General features: G+C 36.4%; 1 protein-coding gene across 5 annotated transcripts in view; it reads left to right on the top strand.

The window, feature by feature from the left end:
- Positions 1–20872, top strand: part of UNKL (unk like zinc finger) — a 150249-nt gene that overhangs the window by 29796 nt on the left and 99581 nt on the right. For all 5 annotated transcript variants that reach the window (XM_074197147.1, XM_074197145.1, XM_074197144.1 and 2 more), the window contains 2 exons: positions 10540–10716; positions 11269–11402. In XM_074197147.1, the coding sequence (XP_074053248.1) occupies positions 10540–10716; positions 11269–11402 (311 nt within the window). The remainder of the gene's footprint in view (positions 1–10539; positions 10717–11268; positions 11403–20872) is intronic.

Genomic DNA, 20872 nt, shown 5'->3' with positions numbered 1-20872 from the left:
TCCTTCTATAGTTCAGCTGAGGCAAACAAAGTTAAATTATTTGTTCAGGGCCACAGAGCTTGTAAGTGTCTGAGACTGTATTTGTATTTGGACTCCTCACTCTAGGTCCTGTATGCTATCCACTGATCCATCTAATTGCTCCCCTCAGAGGGCTTTTTCATAACTGATTGTTGAATAAATCATATATTTTCTAGACATCCCTTTACATCATAGATTACTTTTAGTTATATGTTGGTTGGTATAATATGGCTTTTGGTGAAATGAACAATGTTCTTTTAATTTAACTCATTTAAGAAATCTTTTTTTCTATAGTTTTGTAATACTTAAGTAGTGGTAGGTCAAATGATTTATAAAGACTGATTCTTTGCCTCACTTTATCCCCACAGTTGTGAGACTTAGAGGTCTTCAGAAAGACCTAAAATAATTCAAATTGATATAACTTTTTTTGAAGAGTTTTTATTGATATCTTCCTTTTCTTATGTCATCATAGCTATCTCATTTATGCTTCCCTTTTCCCTTCATAGAGAGGAGGGGGAATATAACCACTAGAATTTTTTAGAGAAGGAAAAAACCCCAACACAACACATTGAAAAAGGCCCCAAATATGTGCAATGTGTTAAACCTCCACCTGGGTTGGGAGTGTCCTCCCTTATCTCTTCATTTGGATCCTTCTTGATCTTTGTAATTTTGTTATGTTTACTTTTGATTTTTTGATATGTTGTTCTTTATGTTACATTGTTATAGTTACTGTATAACTGTATTACTATAAACTATATTTTTGGTTCTGCTTACTTCACTTAGCAGTTCATATAGATCTTTATATGTTTTTCATTTTCATCACACACAATAATTTTTTTTAATTTATTTTTGAATTTTACAATTTTCCCTTAATCTCACTCCCCCCCCCAGAAGGCAGTCTGATAGTGTTTACATTGTTTCCATGCTATATACATTGATCCAAATTGTGTTGAGAGAGAAATCATATCCTTAAGAAAAAATAAAGTATAAGAGTTAGCAAAATTATATAATAACTTTTTTAAAATTTAAATTAGAGGTAATAGTCATTGGTCTTTGTTCAAACTCCATAATTCTTTCTCTGGATATTATTCTCTACCGCAGATAGCCTAAGATTGTCCCTTTTAAATTTAGTGTAATAAAAATTACCTAGTTTGTTTTTAAAGATGTTCTCCATCTCTTCATTGGTCATAAACTACTTCCCTTTCCATAGATCTGACAGGTAAACTATTACTTGATCTTCTAGTTTGCTTATAATATTGTCTTTTATGTCTGAATCCTGATCTTATCTTGGTATAGGGTCATTCAATAATTTCTTTTAGCACAGTAATATTTTATTTCATTGATGTATTTCAATTTGCTTAGCCATTCCTCATTTGGGTGTCTATTTTGTTTCCAATTCTTAGCTGACACAAAAAGTACTGCTGTAAATATTTTGGGATATATGGGGATTTTTTTTTTAATCAGTGACTTGAAATATAAATCTAGGAGTGGAGTCTTTGGTTCAAAGGGTCTGGACATTTTTATCTCTTTATTTGCATAATTCCAAATTGTTTTTCAGAATGTTTATCTTTTGTAGTCATGTACATTTAATTAACATGTATCTTGCACTGGGTTATTTTATAAGTAATATTATCTTGGGTTGGTATTATATTTTTCTGAAGAATTTTTCATATGAATGAAACTTGGTAGATCTAGATGCATTAATTTGGGAAAAATCATGTAACCAGGTATCATTTTAATCAACTAAGGCGTTATAGTTTTGCACATCTAGGAGTTAAAAATAGATGGGATAGACCTAACTTTGATGGTAAAAGAAAAGTCACAGGGTGTATTTATTTTAATGATAAAATGTTGAAAAAGACCTGAATTCAATGTTGATAACTTATAAATGCCTCAGTTTTCTCAGTTTTAAAAGCAACAGGTTAGGTTTCATTTCATTTTCATTTCTGGGCTCCTACTTAAGGTCACCAAATTCATACCTAATGACTCTGTGGTGTAGACCATGATGATGAAGGACAAGACCATTTTACCCTTCACAAGCCCATCTGCTTTAACTCTTCTCCTGAGTTTATATTTTTCTGATAATGGGAGGAGAAGCTTTTTTTGAACAGCAAGAAAATATCAGTATTGTTGAGGCCAAAATCGAAATCTGATCCCTTGTTGAGACTAGCTTATGCCTGAACCAACCACTCTCTAGCTATATCCTATGGATCCTGAGTGAAAAGATTCCTCTGATGCCTTCTACTCTGTCATAATTGCTAGTAATTAGACTTAATTACTCAATTATACTTGTTGAATTGATAATTCAACTTAATAAATACTTGTTGAATTGCTTTCTTCTTAATAACTGATATTACATTGCACTTAAACGTTATACAATTTTTATTTCCATTATCTCATGATCTTCACAATTCTGAGAAATGGGTACTATGGGTTTTGTTATCCCCATCCTACAAATGATAAAATTGAGTCCCAGTTGTCTCAGTGAAATGAATGCTTAGGTCTTCTGGATTCTACTTCTAGTTCTCTATCCACTATTCCCTGCTACTCTTTTTTCAAAGGTTTGATATTGGAGATACTAACATGATAGTTAAGTCAGACCAAGAAATGTGTGGTATTATGAGAGTGACAAAGACCAAAAAATAGGCAGGGAATTTAATTGTATTGTAGCCATTGGAACACTGATGTTAAATATATCTTGTCTCCTTGGTTGCTATAGAATCCCTTTTTCCTTTTCCCTCTCACTCACATAGCGTCTCTTCTCTCAACTTCTGATAAATTATGCCCTATTTCTTAATTCAAAATGAAATGAATACAAGCCTCAGTGGTATTTTGGAATAAAAGTTTCTCTGAAGTCATACATTCTGTTTTTATTGTATTGTATATAATAACAGCTAAAGAAGCTGAGAGATAAAAATCTGAGATTGGGAGGAAAAATTGAAGTATTCAAAAAATTTAATGCATAATGTCTTTTAAGTATTAAACATTCCTGCTATATTTAAAATATTCATTTTATATAGCTTTTTTTTCAATCATCAGTCGGAAAACATTTATTAAGTGCCTATTATGAGCCAGGTGCTGTGTTAGGGATACAAATAAAGGCAAAGGAAAGACCCTGCCCTCAAGGAGCACACAATCTAAAGGGGTAGACAACTATGTACAAGCAAGACATATACAGGATAAACTGTAGCAAATCAATAGAAGGAAGGAACTAGAACTGAGGGACTGGGGAGGGTTTCATGTAGGTAGGTAGGTAGTTAGCATTTGAAGCCAGGAGGTGAAGAAGAGCAAGGAAAGAATTCCAGACAGTGGAGCAGTAAAGGAAAATAGGCAGGAGATGGAATGTCTTCTTTAAGGAACAAGAAAGCTGAGCTGATGTCTCTAGGTAGTAGACTTGGGGAGGTAGAGGGTGGGGAGTTGCTTTATATAGCTTTTGCTTGTATGGAGTACAAGAATATCTCTCCAAACCAAAGCAAAAGTATATCTTTTCCTGTCAGGTTATAGGTTGTCTAATCCAACCCTTCATTTTTTAAATTGAGCAAATTAGAACCCAGATAGGTGAAGTAAGTTGCCCATAGCTAATTAAGTGTCTAAGACAGGATTTGAACCCAACTGTTTCAGATATGTTTTAAATTAAACAATAGCTCTGGGAACTTTTTGAAGGAACTAAGTGTCCTGTTTTGTCAGAGTGTGGTTACTTGGGGCAGCTAGGTGGCGCAGTGGATAGAGCATCGGCCCTGGAGTCAGGAGTACCTGAGTTCAAATCAGGCCTCAGACACATAATAATTACCTAGCTGTGTGGCCTTGGCAAGCCACTTAACCCCATTGCCTTGCAAAAAAAAAAAAACAACTTAAAAAAACCCCAAATGAAATCACAGAATCAGATAAGACCGAACAGAGTGTGGTTACTTTCCTGCCTGTTCTTTTCTATGCAGTTTAAAACTTTTTGTTGCTGCAAAAAAATTTCTTAGACATTTTTAGTAAATTGTGCTTCTGTGAAGAAGTTTTACTTTGTGGGGTAATTTTTTAAAATCAGTCACTTAGTCTATTTTTATTTGGGCCAAATAATTTATAAATAGAGCACTGCTGTTGGCATGAACTTGTCCTGACTTTTTTTTTAAGTAGCAGATTGGTTGTAACTTCACATTTGTTCAACTTCTGAAAGTTTTGTGAGATAGTTTATTGGAAACTAGAATGGTGTAAATGTAAGAACAGTTAAATTCTTTGGAAGATTTTGTCTTTGTATTAAAATCAAATTTTCAGGATCAATTTGGAGATCTAATATTGTGCACTCTTTTTCTTCCCTCCAGATTCACAAGTCTCTTTTTATTTTCCTTTTCAATCTCTGTGTTCCTTAAATCTTGTTCTTTGACTATGTTTCTCCATAAGTTATTCATTTTTTATTTTCCCTCCCAATATCATGGATTCAGTTCTTTTCTATATAGATGGTTCCCTAATATCTATATATATGCATATGTATGTATGTATATATATATATACATACATATATATATATTATATATACATATATAATATATATATATGTATCTCTAATCTCTCTCCTGAACTTTAGTCTCATTTACACATTCTTTTTGTTAGATATATACACCTGGATGCCTGTAGGCATCTCAAGGATCAGCATGTACAAAATGAAAACTCACATTTCACTGAAAAACCTTGTCTCTTTTAAATGACTCCATTGCTGATGACAGCACTGCTATCTTTCTAGCCATCCAAGTTATCAATATTAGAGTCATCTTTGATTCCCTCTCCATATATAATCATTTGCCAACTGTCCCCATAAGGCCCCTTCACTTTATTCACATAATTTCTCCCCAAGTTTAGACCCTTGTCACCTCTCACCTGAACTGTTATAATATGCTCCTAAATTTGTTATCTCCTTTCTCACCCTCCATCTTTATTTATTCCCCATAGTCTCAAGGAAAAAATATAAAATCCTCAGGGGTGGCATTTATTATCCACTATTATTTGAATCCATCCTGTCTTTCCAATCTCATTCATACTACTTTTCTTCAGATAGACATTCTCTATTCTGCTCAGCATTGATCTGCTAGCTTTTTCCACTGCATTATATACCATCTTCTGCCTCCCCTGCTTCTATGCCAATACTCCTGCCCTCCATCCCTTCTCCCTTCAGCCTTGTGAGATCCCTTGCTTCCTTGAAAGTACAGATTGACAAAAAAAAATAAAAAAAGTATGAATTGACACTATGAATTATCCAATTAATAGTGAGCCCTCCTTGAAATGACATACACACACACACACACACACACACACACACACACACACACAGGGAGACGTTCTCTGTCTCTCTCTCTCTTTCTCTTTTTACCTTTGGTTTAACTAACTTGTATAACTATATTACCTCAGTGGTCTGTAAGTCACTTTAAGAGCATATATTTTTTTCCCTTTGGTTCCCAACAAGTAGGAGTTTAGTAAATGTCTATTGAATTAAATCATAAATTTTGATATATTTTGTAAAATGTGAAGTTTATTTTTAAAATGTAATATAGCTTTTTTCATTTAAAATTACTTTAATGCCCCCATTTTAAACTTAAAGTACTAGGTGGTACAGTAGATAGTTCACTGACCCTGGAGTCAAGAGGTCCTGAGTTCAGATTTGGACTTGGACACTTAATAATTGCCTATGTGATCTTGGGCAAGTTACTTTTTTTTTTTTAAAGATTTTATTTATTTTGAGTTTTACAATTTTCCCCATAATCTTACTTCCCTCCCCCCACTCCCCACAGAAGGCAATTTGCCAGTCTTTCCATTGTTTCCATGGTATACATTGATCCAAATTGAATGTGATGAGAGAGAAATCATATCCTTAAGGAAGAAACATAAAGTAAAAGAGATAGCAAGATCAAACAATAAGATATCAGTTTTTTTTTCTAAATTAAAGGTAATAGTCCTTGGCCTTTGTTCAAACTCCACAGTTGTTTCTCTGGATACAAATGGTATTCTCCATCGCAAACACCCCCAAATTGTCCATGATTGTTGCACTGATAGAATGAGTGAGTCCATCAAGGTTGATCATCGCCCCCATGTTGCTGTTAGGGTGTACAGTGTTCTTCTGGTTCTGCTCATCTCACTCAGCATCAGTTCATGCAAATCCCTCTAGGCTTCCCTGAATTCCCATCCCTCCTGGTTTCTAATAGAACACTAGTGTTCCATGACATGTATATACCACAGTTTGCTATGCCATTTCCCAACTGAAGGACATTTACTTGATTTCCAATTCTTTGCCACCACAAACAGGGTTGCTATGAATATTTTTGTATAATGTTTTTACCCTTTTTCATCATTTCTTCAGGCCCAGTAGTGATATTGCTGGATCAAAGTTTATGCACATTTTTGTTGCCCTTTGGGCATAGTTCCAGACTGTTCTCCAGAAAGGTTGGATGAGTTCACAGCTCCACCAACAATGTATTAGTGTCTCAGATTTCCCACAATCCTTCCAATAATGATCATTGTCCTTTCTGGTCATAATTGGCCAGTCTGAGAGGTGTGAGGTGGTACCCCAGAGATGCTTTAATTTGCATACTCTAATAAGTAATGATTAGAGCAATTTTTCATATGACTATGGATTGCTTTGATCTCCTCAACTAAATTGTCTTTGCATATCCTTTGACCATTTGTCAATTGGGGAATGGATTTCTTTTTTTAAAATTTATTTTTATTAAAGATATTATTTGAGTTTTACAATTTCCCCCCCAGTCTTACTTCCCTCCCCCTGCCTCCCCACGGAAAGCAATCTGTCAGACTTTACTTGTTTCCATGTTGTGCCTTGATCCAAATTGAGTGTGACGAGAGAGAAATCATATCCTTAAAGAAGAGACAAGAAGTCTTAAGAGGTAACAAGATCAGACAATAAGATATCTATTTTTTTCTAAATTAAAGGGAATAGTCCTTGAACTTTATTCAAACTCCACATCTCCTTATCTGGATACAGATGGCACTCTCCTTTGCAGACAGCCCAAAATTGTTCCCGATTGTTGCACTGATGGAATGAGTGAGTTCTTCAAAGTTGATCATCACTCCCATGTTGCTGTTAGGGTGTACAGTGTTTTTCTGGTTCTGCTCATCTCACTCAGCATCAGTTCATGCAGTTCCCTCCAGGCTTCTCTGAAATCCTGTCCCTCCTGGTTTCTAATAGAACAATAATAGTGTTCCATGACATACATATACCACAGTTTGCTAAGCCATTCCCCAATTGAAGGACATTTACTTGATTTCCAATTCTTTGCCACCACAAACCGAGCTGCTATAAATATTTTTGTACAAGTGATGTTTTTATCCTTTTCCCTCATCTCTTCAGGGTATAGACCCAATAGTGGTATTGCTGGGTCAAAGGGTATGCTCATTTTTGTTGCCCTTTGGGTGTAGTTCCAAATAGCTCTCCAGAAAGCTTGGATGAGTTCACAACTCCATTAACAGTGTAATAGTGTCCCAGATTTCCCACAACCCTTCCAACAATGATCATTATCCTTTCTGGTCATATTGGCCAATCTGAGAGGTGTGAGGTGGTACCTCAGAGAAGCTTTAATTTGTATTTCTCTAATAATTAATGATTTAGAGCAATTTTTCATATGGCTATGGATTGCTTTGATCTCCTCATGTATAAATTCCCTTTGCATATCCTTTGACCATTTGTCAATTGGGGAATGGCTTTTCATTTTAAAAATATGACTCAGTTCTCTGTATATTTTAGAAATGAGTCCTTTGTCAGAATCATTAGTTGTAAAGATTGTTTCCCAATTTACTAAATTTCTTTTGATCTTGGTTACATTGGTTTTATCTGTGCAAAAGCTTTTTAATTTAATGTAATTGAAATCATCTAGTTGGTTTTTGGTGCTGTTCTTCAACTCCTCTTTAGTAATAAACTGCTCCTCTTTCCATAGATCTGACAGTTAAACTAGTCCTTGGTCTCTTAATTTGTATTTTTTTTATGTCTAAGTCCTGTAACCATTTGGGTCTTATCTTGGTAAGGGGTGTTAGGTGTTGGTCTAATCTAAGTTTCTTCCATACTAACTTTCATTTATCCCAGCAGTTTTTATCAAAGAGGGAGTTTTTATCCCAGTAGCTGGACTCTTTGGGTTTCTCTAACAGCAGATTACTGTCATCATCTCCTGCTTTTACACCTAGTCTATTCCATTGGTCCGCCACTCTATTTCTTAGCCAATACCAAACAGTTTTCATGACTGATGCTTTATAATATAATTTTAGATCAGGTAGGGCTAAGCCACCTTCTTTTGCACTTTTTTTCATTAAGCTCCTGGAAATTCTTGACTTTATTGCTCCATATGAATTTACCTACAATTTTTTCTAACTCATTAAAGTAATTTTTTGTAATTTTGATTGGTAGGGCACTAAACAGATAGTTTAGTTTTGGTAGAATTGTCATTTTTATTATAGCAGCTGTACCTATCCATGAGCAGTTGATATTTGCCCAGTTATTTAAATATGATTTAATTTGTGTGAGAAGTGTTTTATAATTGTTTTAAAAAAGATTCTGAGTCTGTCTTGGCAAATAGACTCCCAAGTATTTTATATTGTCTGAGGTTACTTTGAATGGGATTTCTCTTTCCAGCTCTTCCTGCTGTATCTTGCTAGACATATAGAAAAGTTGAGGATTTATGAGGGTTTATTTTATAAATAAGTTCCATGTACTGAAGAGAAAAAGGTATATTCCTTTCTATTCCCATTCCGTTTCCTCCATTAGTCTACCATATCTAATTTTTCTAACAATCTGTTTACCTCCTTAACTTCTTGTTTATTTTATGATTCGATTTATCTAGATCTGATAGTGGGAGGTTGAGGTCTTCCACTAGTAGAGTTTTGTTGTCTATGTCTTCCTGTAGTTCTTTCAGCTTCTCCTCTAAGAATTTGGATGCTATCCCACTGGGTGCATATATATATATATATATATATATATATATATATATATATATATTCAGTATTGAAATAACTTTATTGTCTGTGTTACCTTTTCGGAAGATAAAGTTTCCTTCCTTATCTCTTTTAACACTATCTATTTTTGCTGCTGCTTTGTCTGAGATAAGGATTGCTACCCCCGCTTTTTACTTGAGCTGAAGCAAAATATATTTTGTTCCAACCTTTTACCTTTACTCTATATGTATCTTTCTGCTTCAAATGAGTTGCTTGTAAGCAGCATATTGTAGGATTCTTGTTTTTAATCCACTCTGCTATTTGCTTACGTTTTTAAGGGAAAGTTGATCCCATTCACATTCAAAGTTATGATTACTAATTCTTTATTGTTGGGCAAGTTATTTAACCCCATTGTCTTAAACAAATAAAAAAAAACCTTAAAGTACCTGAGAGCCTCATTTTAACCTAGGAAAGCACTGGTTTGAAACCTTTCCTTTCTCTCTCTCTCTCTCTCTCTCTCTCTCTCTCTCTTGTTAGATTTTTCAAGGCAATGGGCTTAAGTGGCTTGCCCAAGGCCACACAATTAGGTAATTATTAAGTGTCTGAGGCTGGATTTGGACTCAGGTATTCCTGGCTCCAAGACCAGTGCTCTATCCACTGTGCTGCCTAGCCGCCCTCTCTCTCTCTCTCTCTCTCTCTCTCTCTCTCTCTCTGTAAGGTAAAGGGGTTAAGTGACTTGCCGAAGGTTACACAGCTAAGTAATTATTAAGTGTCTGAGGTTGGATATGAATTCAGGTCCTCCTGATTCCAGGGCCAGTGCTTTATCCACTGTGTCACTTAGCTGTCCCTGGTTTGAAATCTTTCAGGGCAGATGCCTAATTAGACATTCAGTTATACATATTCCATTTTGCTTATTTTAAAGATGCTCATGAAGCACTTTTTGATCTCATTGAAGTTACTCACTCTATTCACTCTCAGCCATCAGTTTTTTTTTTTAGGTTTTTGCAAGGCAGACAGGGTTAAGTGGCTTGCCCAAGGCCACACAGCTAGGTAATTATTAAGTGTCTGAGACTGGATTTGAACCCAGGTACTCCTGACTCCAGGGCCGGTGCTTTATCCACTATGCCACCTAGCTGCCCCTCTATTCACTCTCAATAGAGATTTTTTTTTTGCCTTGGCTAGAGGAGACAAATTGTAATAATCCATTCATATTGACATGGTGTAGTAATGTAAAGGCTACTTTACTGTCTTTTTATTAACTTTTATTCTTTGATTATAAATGTAAACTAAGTGACTTAGTTTGACTAGCATTCAGATGGATAAAAAGTATTGTAGAGATTATTTAATATGTGACTGATTTCTGTTTTAATATTGCTTTTTATCAGTGATATATTTGTAATTTATATTAGTCAGATAATTTTACACTGAGCTAAACAATCAAGTAACTGCTTTATCAAAAAGTGTACCCATAAGTAGAAGAATTCCTTTACAACTTCCATGATGAAGAAAATTAGAGTTGACTAAGGAACAAATATGTAAATGAAGTTAATTCGAACACTTTATAAGATTCTGAAAAACTGGATATAATTTTGTTTTCCTATTTTGCAGATGTCCTTATTTACATCGGACCACTGGGGACACTGAAAGAAAGTATCATCTCAGATATTACAAGACTGGTACTTGTATACATGAAACAGATGCTCGTGGCCATTGTGTGAAGAATGGACTCCATTGTGCCTTTGCTCATGGCCCTCTTGATCTTAGACCACCAGTATATGATATAAGGTAAAATAAAATTTTTTTCAACTGAGTGTTATAACCAGGCTTCTTATTTATGTAATTGTTTGATAATATTTACTACAGTAGAGTCAGTTCAGGTACCACCTTTTTTGATGATCAGTTACCCAAACAGTCAAATTTTTGAGCAGTAATTTTATTTTTTATAGGAATGTTATGTTTTACTAATTATGTTCTAGTATTAGACCTGAATTTAACTTCAGGGTATTTACTGAGTGTGTTCAGTTGTGAGATAACATCCCCAAAAGAGGCTAGTTATTTAGAATGCACTCTGATACTTACTTAGGAAATAAAATCCTTAATAAAACTTCTGGGATTCAGGTCATATGTGGAATTCCAGGAGTGTTGGGATTTCCTTGGCAGGATGCCTGTTAGTGACATCACTATCTAGGATCCATTAGGTAGTAGCTGTCTTTAGTGGATCTTTGGGCTCCAAAGAGTGACATAATAAAATGAATTTAAACATTTTATTTAAAGAATCTTAAAGAAATAGAGTCTGAAGATTTTATATATGTAAACTTACTTGTTGTCTGGTTTTAGGGAACTTCAGGCACAAGAAGCCTTACAAAATGGCCAACTTGGCAGTGGCGACAGCATTCCTGATTTGCAACCTGGAGTCTTAGCTAGCCAGGCAATGATAGAAAAAATCCTTGGGGAAGATCCCAGGTGGCAAGGTAACATTCTATAATTTCAACGTCTTCTTACCTCTTGCTTCTTCTGTCTTTGTGTTGGTGAGTTTTTTTTGTTTTTTGGAAGGTAATGAGGTTAAGGGACTTGTCCAAGGTCACATAATTATTAAGTGGCGGGGACTGGATTTGAACTCAGGTCCTCCTGATTCTATCCACTATATTTGCACCTTTAAGACAATTTGGAGAGTTTCTAGAATTAAAGAGACATTTTTGTACCCTTAGTATTGTCAATAATCTTTGTTTTCATCTATTTGGGACTCCTTCCACTATACTGTTGTTTCTGTTTTGCTAGGAGTTTGCCATATGGGATATGTTAAACGGTATGCTGAAGTCCTTTTTGTTTATTTTTTATCTCAAGGGTATCAGTGTATTACTCCTCTTTACTGTAAGTGCTATCTCTTTTTTGATGTTCCTGGTCCTCACCTTTTATAGTCATACATATTCCTAATGTCTTTACTCCACTTCTTAAGTATAAGTCCTTGGTAACAATATGTTTGCATCTTGCTTGCAACTACATTTAATTCTGCCAGTACCCTTGGAGTGGAATTGTAATCCTTTTTTTTTCTTTTGATTTTTGCAAGGCAGTGGGGTTAAGTACTAGATGAAGGTCACAGAGCTAGGTAATTATTAAGTATCTGAGGTCAGATTTTAACTCAGGTCCTCCTGACTCCAGGGCCAGTGCTGTATTCACTGTGCTATCTAGCTGTCCCCTGGAATTGTAATCTTAATTTTTCTATAATCATTATGTCATTTGATTTACAACCATATATCATCATTGGGAGAATATTGGTCTTAAAAAAAAGCTTTTGTAGTGGTGAGCAGTTTTATTGGGACTCATTGAAATCACTGAAGATTTTCCCTGTTAATGTGAAATGCAGCAAGTGAAAATTCTGTATAGCCCTGTCACTGAAGTGAGAATGACCAAAATGTCCCAAACAGTACCGTTTTTGAAAAGCAATTTTTCCTAGGGCAGGCATCTTCATGTAGATTAATAACTATGAATGTCTTGATTGTTGTTGAATCTGGAGAGTAACAAATCATTTTCTACTTTTTGCTTAGCTGCATGTCTTGCCATATTCAAAATATTCTCCAAACTCCACTTCTAGAAAACAAGCTAATTCTTCTAAACTGGATCATATAAGGAAAAGGCACCCATTTTAAATATCACTGACCAATAATTTACACTTCCTATAGTTCATATCCCTCTTGAAATAGAGAAAGGAGTAAATTGAGAAAGATATACTTTTGTAGGACAAAAATTTTATCCAGTGGCAAATTGGTTCTCCTGCAATGCTGTGGTGTAAATGACAGTTGTTTTAATTTAAGGAGGAAGTTCTGGCTCTGATTTTATAGAGCATTCTATTTGAAACAGGTCTTTGTTGTGAGATACATTGCACTCTTTGGAGCTGTCTTGAAATATGCCACCATGAACTATTGCCTCCATATTTCAGTTTTGCATTTAGTAAGTTTTTTTTAGTAATTTTTCTCCCAGTCAGTCAGTAAACATTTAAGTGTTTAGTATATCTCTTGCACTATGCTAAGTGTTGGGGATACAAAGCAAGTCAAAGCTAGGCCTTGCTGTGAAGGAGCTCATATTCTAGTTCAAGAGTTAGTGTGAGGGGTGGCTAGGTGGCGCAGTGGATAGAGTACTGGCCTTGGAGTCAGGAGTACCTGAGTTCAAATCTGACCTCAGACATTTAATAATTACCTAGCTGTGTGGCCTTGGGCAAGCCACTTAACCCCATTGCCTTGCAAAAACCTAAAAAAAAAAAAAAAAAAAGAGTTAGTGTGAACACAACATGATATATAGGGCAAGAGGGAAGGGGGTAGAATTAAGAGGGATTAGGAAGGATTTCCTGTAGAAGCTGGGATTTTTTTTTATTCTCTTCATACTATCTTATTTTTCCCCAGTTACATGTAAAAACATGTTTTAACATTCATTTTTTTTTAAACTTTGAGTTCCAAATTCTCTACTCTCTTCCCACCCTTCTCACCTTCATTAACAAAGTAAGTTATTTGGTGTAAGTTAAAAATGAGTTATGAAGCTAAACATAAGTCTTCTTTCCCCTTTCCCCCCAAAAGAAAGAGATCTTATGAAAAATAAAGTAAAAAAAAATAAGTTTCAAACTTTATTCAGACACCATCAGTTTTGTTTTTTGAGAATGGATAGTATTCTTTAACTAACATAATTCCTTCAAACTTCTCTTGAGCCATAGCATTGCTGAGAAAAGGAAAGTCATTCACAGCTGATTATCTTGTAGTATTACTGTTATTTTGTACATAGTACATTTCCCATTGCATTTACTCTGGTAAAATTTTTACTGAGAGCATCCTGTTCATCATTTCTTTTTTTTTTAAGTTTTTGCAAGGCAAATGGGGTTAAGTGGCTTGCCCAAGGCCACACAGCTAGGTAATTATTAAGTGTTTGAGACTGGATTTGAACCCAGGTACTCCTGACTCCAGGGCCGGTGCTTTATCCATTGAGCCACCTAGCCGCCCCTGTTCATCATTTCTTATAACAGAATAGCATTGCATCTTAATCACATAGTACAGTTTGTTCAGCCATTCCTCAACTGATGAATATTCCCTCATTTTCTAGTACCTTGCTACCAGAAAAGAGCTGCTGTGAATATTCTTATATTCTTTCCTGTTTTTTATCTCTTCTGGAATATAGAACTGGTAATGGCACTGCTAGGTCAAAGGGTAGGCATGATTTTATAGCCTTTTGGGGATAGTTCCAGATTTCTTTCTTTCTTTTTTTTTTTTGCAAGGTAGTGGGGTTAAGTGACTTGCCCAAAGTCATACAACTAGGCGATTATTAAGTTTCTGAAGTTGGATGTGAACTCAGGTCCTCCTGACTCCAGGGCCCCTTGCAGATTTCTTTACAGAATTGTTGAATCATTTAACAACTCCTCCAACAGTGCATTAAAGTCTCATTTTCCCTACATCTCCACCAATATTTATTATTTTCTCTTTCTGTCCTATTAGCTAATCCAATAGGTATAAAGTAATACCTCAAAATTGATCTCCAAATGTTTCTCCAATCAATAGTGAGTTAAGATATTTTTTTAAATAGAGCCAAAAATGGCATTGGTAACCTCATCTGAAAACTGTTCCCGTCTTTTGATTTGAATGGCTCTAATTTTTATAAATTTGACTCAGTTCTCAATGTTTGAGAAATGAAATTTTTAATCAGAGAAATTTTGTTTCAATATTTTCCCCCACAGTTACATTGCTAACTGTATTTCCTACATCTTATTGTCCCCTCCCCCATTTATTCTATTCTCTCTCCTTTCATCAAAATGTTTTGCATCTGACTGGCCCTTCTCACAGTTCTCCGTCCCTTCTATCACTCCCCCCCCCCCCCCCCCCGTCTGTGTGTTTGTGTGTGTGTGGTTGTGTCTGTCTGTCTCTGTCTCTCCCATCCCCTTTCCCTCCTACCTTCCTCTAGGATAAAATAGATTCCCATACCCAATTGATTGTACTTGTTATTCCTTCTCTATGCCAGTTCTGATGAGAATAAGACTCCTTCACAAACCTCTCAACTCCCCCCCTCCCACTCCACTTAGAAGCTTTATCTTGCCTCTTTTATGTGAAACAACTTAAGCCATTCTACTTGCCCTTTTCCCTTTCTTCCAGTACATTCTCTCACTCCTTAACTCTATCTTTTTAATATATTATCTCCTTATATTCAGCCCCCACCTGTGCCTTGTCCATATGTATATATGTGTGTGTGTGTGTGTGTGTGTGTGTGTGTGTATGTATATATATATATATATATATATATATATATATATATATATATATATATATATATATATATCTTCTAACTACCCTAACAAATAAGAAAGTTCATATGAATTATCAGTATCATTTTCCCCATGCAGGAATAAAAGCAGTTAAACAAAATTAAGTTCCTAATGATTTCTTATTTATCTGAAGGTGGGATTTTAACTGGACTTTGAAAAGGAAGCTAGGAGGCAGAGATGAGGAAGGTGAACATTTTAGGCATAGGGGACAGCCAGGAAAAATGCTTGGAATTGGGAGATGGAGTATCTTAATCAAAGAACAGCAAGGAAGCCAGTATCACTGGATCTGGGGAGGGGGGGGGGCTTGTGGATATAAAAAAGAGTGGGAAAATGGAGCTTATGAAGAGCTTTAAAAGTCAAACATAGGGTTTTATATTTGTTCCTGGAGGTGACAGGGTTCTCCTGGAGTTTATTGAGTAGGAAAGGAGTTAGACAAACTTGTGTGTAAGGAAGTTCAATCTGACGCCAACAGATTGTTATTAAATTCATATGTGAGCTTATTAGAGTTTATACCATGGGGGAGGTCCTTTCAGAGGAGGTAAGGGGGTATATGGAAGAGATATTGCCAAGGTGAACTTGACTAGCCCTGGAAACAGATTGGATATAGAGAGTGAGAGAGAGGAGTTGAAGATGATACCTAAATTTTGAGCTTGGGTTACTGAAATGATGATGCCTACAACAATATTAGGAAAGTTTAGAAAGGGGGAAGGTTTTTAGAGAAAGACAGTGAGTTCCATTTTGGATATTGACTTTAAATTGTCTACAGGACATCAAATTTGAGATGTTCTGTAGGCAGTTGGAGATGAGAAACTGGAGATCTTCAGAGAGATTAGGACTGAAATGTCAGTTTTATAGTTGATTGAATCCATGTTTGTTGAGGAGACCAACAAGTGAAATAATATGGAGGGAGAAGAGAAGGCAGCCCTCAGGGATACTACCAGTTAGTTGGCCTGAATTGGATGAAGATCCATCAAAAAAGATAGAAAACAAAAAGAATGAGGAGAGAGTTGGGTCACAAGCACCTTGAGAGAAGTATGAAGAAAATCAAGGATTGATAGTGCCAAAACCTACCTGTAGAGAGATCGAGAAAGATGAAGATTCAGAAGAGAAGAGGCTTTTAGATTTGAAAAAGGAATATTAGTAACTTTTGGAAGAGCAGTTTTAATTGAATGCTGAGGTTGGGAACTATAGACTGTAGAGAACTGAGATAAGAGGAAGGGAAGTGAAAGGTACCTAATTGTAGTTGACCTTTAGCTATAAAAGGGAGGAGATATATCAAGTGATAGCTAATGGGGATGGATGGATCAAATGAGGGCTTTTTGAGGAATGGGTAGACAGGATATGTTTTTCGGCAATAGGGAATCAGCTAGCAGAGAGTGAGAGACTGAAGATAAATGAGAATAGGAATGATAGTGATACCCTGGAGGAGATTAGATGGAATGAGGCTGCTTGTTCTCTTAGGAGCAAAGAAGCCCAAGCTATCCAGGAAAGATAAGGGTGTAGTAGGATATATTGGCAGAAGGCCTCTGGGCAATGTAAGCTAAGGAGGAGGAAGAATAAGGAGCTCTTAGCAAATTGCCTCAAGATTTAAAAAAAATAACAAAGGAGGCAAGGGTCTCAGCTGAGGGAGGGAGCCTTGAGAGATTTGAGGAGGGATACAGTGAGTTCTTTAGGGAGATGTAAAAGTATTAATGAGGGCTCAATTAAACTTAAATTTCATAAATTTGTGGTGGTTACATCAGCATGGTTACATTATTTTCTGCAGCTTTCAGTGACACATGTGGGAATGAAGGTGGCAGATGAGGGGAGTGATCTGAGACTTGGCCATACAAAAAGGGGATAAAAGACTAAAAAGGACAAGGTGGAATTGAATTGGTTTCACCAAGGATCAAGATGGGAGCTGAAAAAGAGTATGGTTAGTAGTACAGGAGTGATGTCCTGGGAGAGAACTGAAGGAGTCAGGGGATTGGAGTTCCTTGTGTAGATGGAGAACAAGATTTGGAGGTCCAAAGATGCAAGGCAGAGGCAGAGGTGGAATGACAATAGATTCTGATCAGGTAAAGGAATTTCAGAGATCGTGAAAATGGAGGTGAAGTATCTGAAGATAATGGCAAGATCAAAGGTGAACATTTTTGTTGGAGGGGGTGGAGAAGATCATAGGAAATAAGTAAGTTGAGTAAGTGAGGTTGGGGTGCTTAAAGAACTGTCATTATGTGTATTCTTTAATATGAGGGCAAGAGTTGGAGTGGAGAGGAAAACTGTGAGCCAGGCACTGAACTCATGGAGGAAAGTTTGCTTTAATGTCAACTAGTCTGTCTAATAGATTCTTATTATATAAGGACTATATTAATAGCCTTTTCTGCTTCATCTCTCCCCTTTACAATCTCCTCCAAGGACATGTTGCATTAGCATCCTTAAGGTTCTTGTCTGATTTTAGCACTTTCTCAAAAACTTTGACTTCTCATTTCCTAGAAGATAAAATAGAGATTCTTTAGCCTGTTAGTTAAGGCCCTCTACAGTTTCATTTCAACCTTACTGGTACAATCTTTTAAAACTTATTTCATTTAGCTTCATATAGCTCTCCATATTGTAGCCAAACTGGATTACATCCTTCCTTCCTTTTACTCCCCACATATACTAAGTCTAACAACAGTAACTGGTATTTACTTCTTTCTTCATTTTGGAATTCTTCTCTTTCTTCAAGACTTAACTCAGATACCACCTCTTGCATGAAGTCTTTTCTGGTCATGATTATTCATTTTCCCCTGCTGATCATGAAGTGGAATCTTTGCTCCTTCAGTTATTCTTGTGTTACTTTAAACCTTTTCTTTGCCTTTTTTATGGTCTGCTTTGGATCTCTCATTTCTGTATAAGTCTTTCCCTTTACTTTCTTCACTGGAAGACGGTTTGGAATTAAGTAGTGATTTACCTTGAAGAACTGAGTTTGAGTTTTGCCCTAGATAATTATTAACTTTGTGACCCTGCTTAAGTCAGTCTTTTTGAGCCTCAGTTTCTTCATGTATAAAGTTTTAATAAAGCTATCTCTCAGGGCTTTTTGTAAGGGTTAAATGAGTTAATGTACATTTGAGTGCTTTGCAGACTTTCACATGGATATATGAATAATGGATGGAAAAATATTAACTGGTTACTGTATGCCAAGCATTGCATTAAGTTTTTGAGAAATAAATACAAAAGGAAATGCTTTCTCTCTCTTCAAGGAACTTATATGACAATGAGAGAAACAGCTTAGGGGAGAAACAGCTTTAGGGTAGCCAAAGAGGGTTACTTTGGTCTGGAGAGGAGAGTAGACTAGCACACCATGTCCAAGGGCAAGACCTATTTTGATCATGGTTTTAGAAATAAGGATTGGGTTGAGAGGAAAGGGAAGTGGATTAGAAGACTGAAGAGGAAGGAGTGAAGTGAATTATATGTAGGTCTTTCCTAAAATAGGATTCTAAATGAAGCATTCTCCAATCAGGGGAGTAGAGGGCCCAGGGTGGAAACTCCTTTTGTGCAAGATTGTTGGGAAGAAGGATGTGGAGAGAAATAGACAAAGAGGAGGAATGTGACCTAGAATTATTATTAACACCATCTTCATTGTTATTAAATTCCTTTAGAACAAGAACTGTGTGTGAGTGTATGTGTATGTATTTTAATTCCCAATATCTAATAATAATAATAGCCAATACTTAAGTAGTAGTTCTTTATTGTCTGCAAAGTGCTTTGTATTCTATATTACCTAATTTGATCTTCACAACAACCTTATAAAGTAGGTACTATTTTTATTCTCATTTTACAAGTGAGTAGACAGGCTGAAAGAGATTAAGTGACTTGCCCACAGGGTCACACAAATAATGATTTTCTGAGTCAGAATTTGAATTCAGGTTTTCTTGAATTCTTGATTTACTTCTTCCTTTCTAAGTCTAACACTCATTCACTGTACTAACACATCAAAGATGTTTCAGTTGAATTGCATGAGTTTCTCATAATTAAATTTGTTTGAATATCAAATCCTCCACCAGAAATCTTACCTTGGTGCTTTATGGTAGTTTGGGAATTACCATGAATTTTTGAAGTCCAATTCCAGTAGCCTATAATCTCTGGCAATTATGGTCAAGTTAGAAAGGTTTTAAGTACTGGCCTTCTCAACAGATTTACTGTCTTTTATCTGTTGACTACCCTTACTAAATGTGGAGAGGATTATCATGGCAGTTTGCCTACCAATAGATGGATGTGTTTTCTCTGCAATGGTAGCTTATGAAGGCAATTTCCTGAGGTACAGAGGAGTTGTTATCTTCTTTGGTAGAGGTGTAATACCCATACTGATGAAATCATGGAGTTAACTGATTTTTTCAGTTAATTCATACCATATAATTTTTAAAAATTGAATAATACCTTCCACATTTTCATTTTATTTCACTTCAATTTTCATTATTTCTTTTATGAGACAATGTTCTGTAGCAAAAAAAAAAAAGGATATTGGGTTTAGAATAGGATCTACATTCCAATTGTCGGCCTCAGACACTTAATAATTGCCTAGCTGTGTGACCTTGGGTAAGTTGCTTAACCCCATTGCCTTAAATAAATAGAAATTTAAAAAAAAAGATTTGCATTGTTTCTGTGCCATTTTCCTTTTATTAGAACAGTTGTATTTATACTATTTCTTTTTGTGAGAAGGAAACAGGATGATAAATTATTTCTAGCAAAACGTAAAAAAAATCATCAAAACCTTTAAGCAAAATAGCCCTCCAAATTCATTGAGAACAATTATACATGTATTCTTGTGCTTTTCTTATATTTTTTTTGTCTAGATCTGTGATTTCATTGGTGTAGTGAAGTATCTGTGAGGAATCTCTCTCTACCAATTTTGCAACCTTAGGGAATTCTTCCTTATTCTTTTATTTTTCTCTTTATTCTCTCTTATTATTTACCATTTGTTAAAAGTCATGAATGGGGGCAGAGCCAAGATGGTGACATGAAGGGATCGAGTCTTAGGAGCTCTCTGATAAAAACTCATAAACTAAGGACTCTAACTAAACTTTCGAGAGACAGAACCCACAAAGGGAACCAGTGAGGCAGTTCTCCTATTCAAGGTGACCTGGAAAAGAGCAGAAAGGCTCTGCTCCCCGGGGTCGGGGTCGAAGGGGCGGCCTGCCGGAGGGGTGGCCCCCCAGAGCGAAAGAACTTCAGTCTTCCTGAGGCAGCACCAGGGTGCTGGGAGCCACGGCTCACAGCAGCAGGGGAGTCTCCTGAGCTGCACCCTGGGGAGCACCGGGCACAAAGTGGGGGAACAGTGGGGGACCTCTGCCAGAGTGAGCTGGTAAGCAGGAGCCTCCAGGGCATGAGCCCATTGAGCTGAGGGAGGGGAGTGAAGAGAGACTGCAGAGCTCTGTCCTCTGCCTCTGGAACAGGACTCTGGGGCTCTGACCACATTCAGAACCTGATCGCAGTCTAGGCCCCCCCCCAATAGAACAGCAGTGGCCCTCCCACCTCGGCCCCATGGCAGAGGGGGGTGCATATGATCATTCACAGACCAGGAGGGAGGACAGAGCCTCACACACTGAGACCCTTGTGGGAGTGCCCCAAAAGCTCAGGAAGCACCCCAAAACCAGGCCCAGGCTGGGAAAATGAGCAAGCAGAGAAACA

This window comes from Macrotis lagotis, chromosome 8 (assembly GCF_037893015.1).
Source record: "Macrotis lagotis isolate mMagLag1 chromosome 8, bilby.v1.9.chrom.fasta, whole genome shotgun sequence".
Taxonomy (NCBI): Eukaryota; Metazoa; Chordata; class Mammalia; order Peramelemorphia; family Peramelidae; genus Macrotis; species Macrotis lagotis.
The sequence above is the reverse complement of the archived record's forward strand: the minus strand, read 5'-3'. Positions and strand labels throughout refer to the sequence as shown.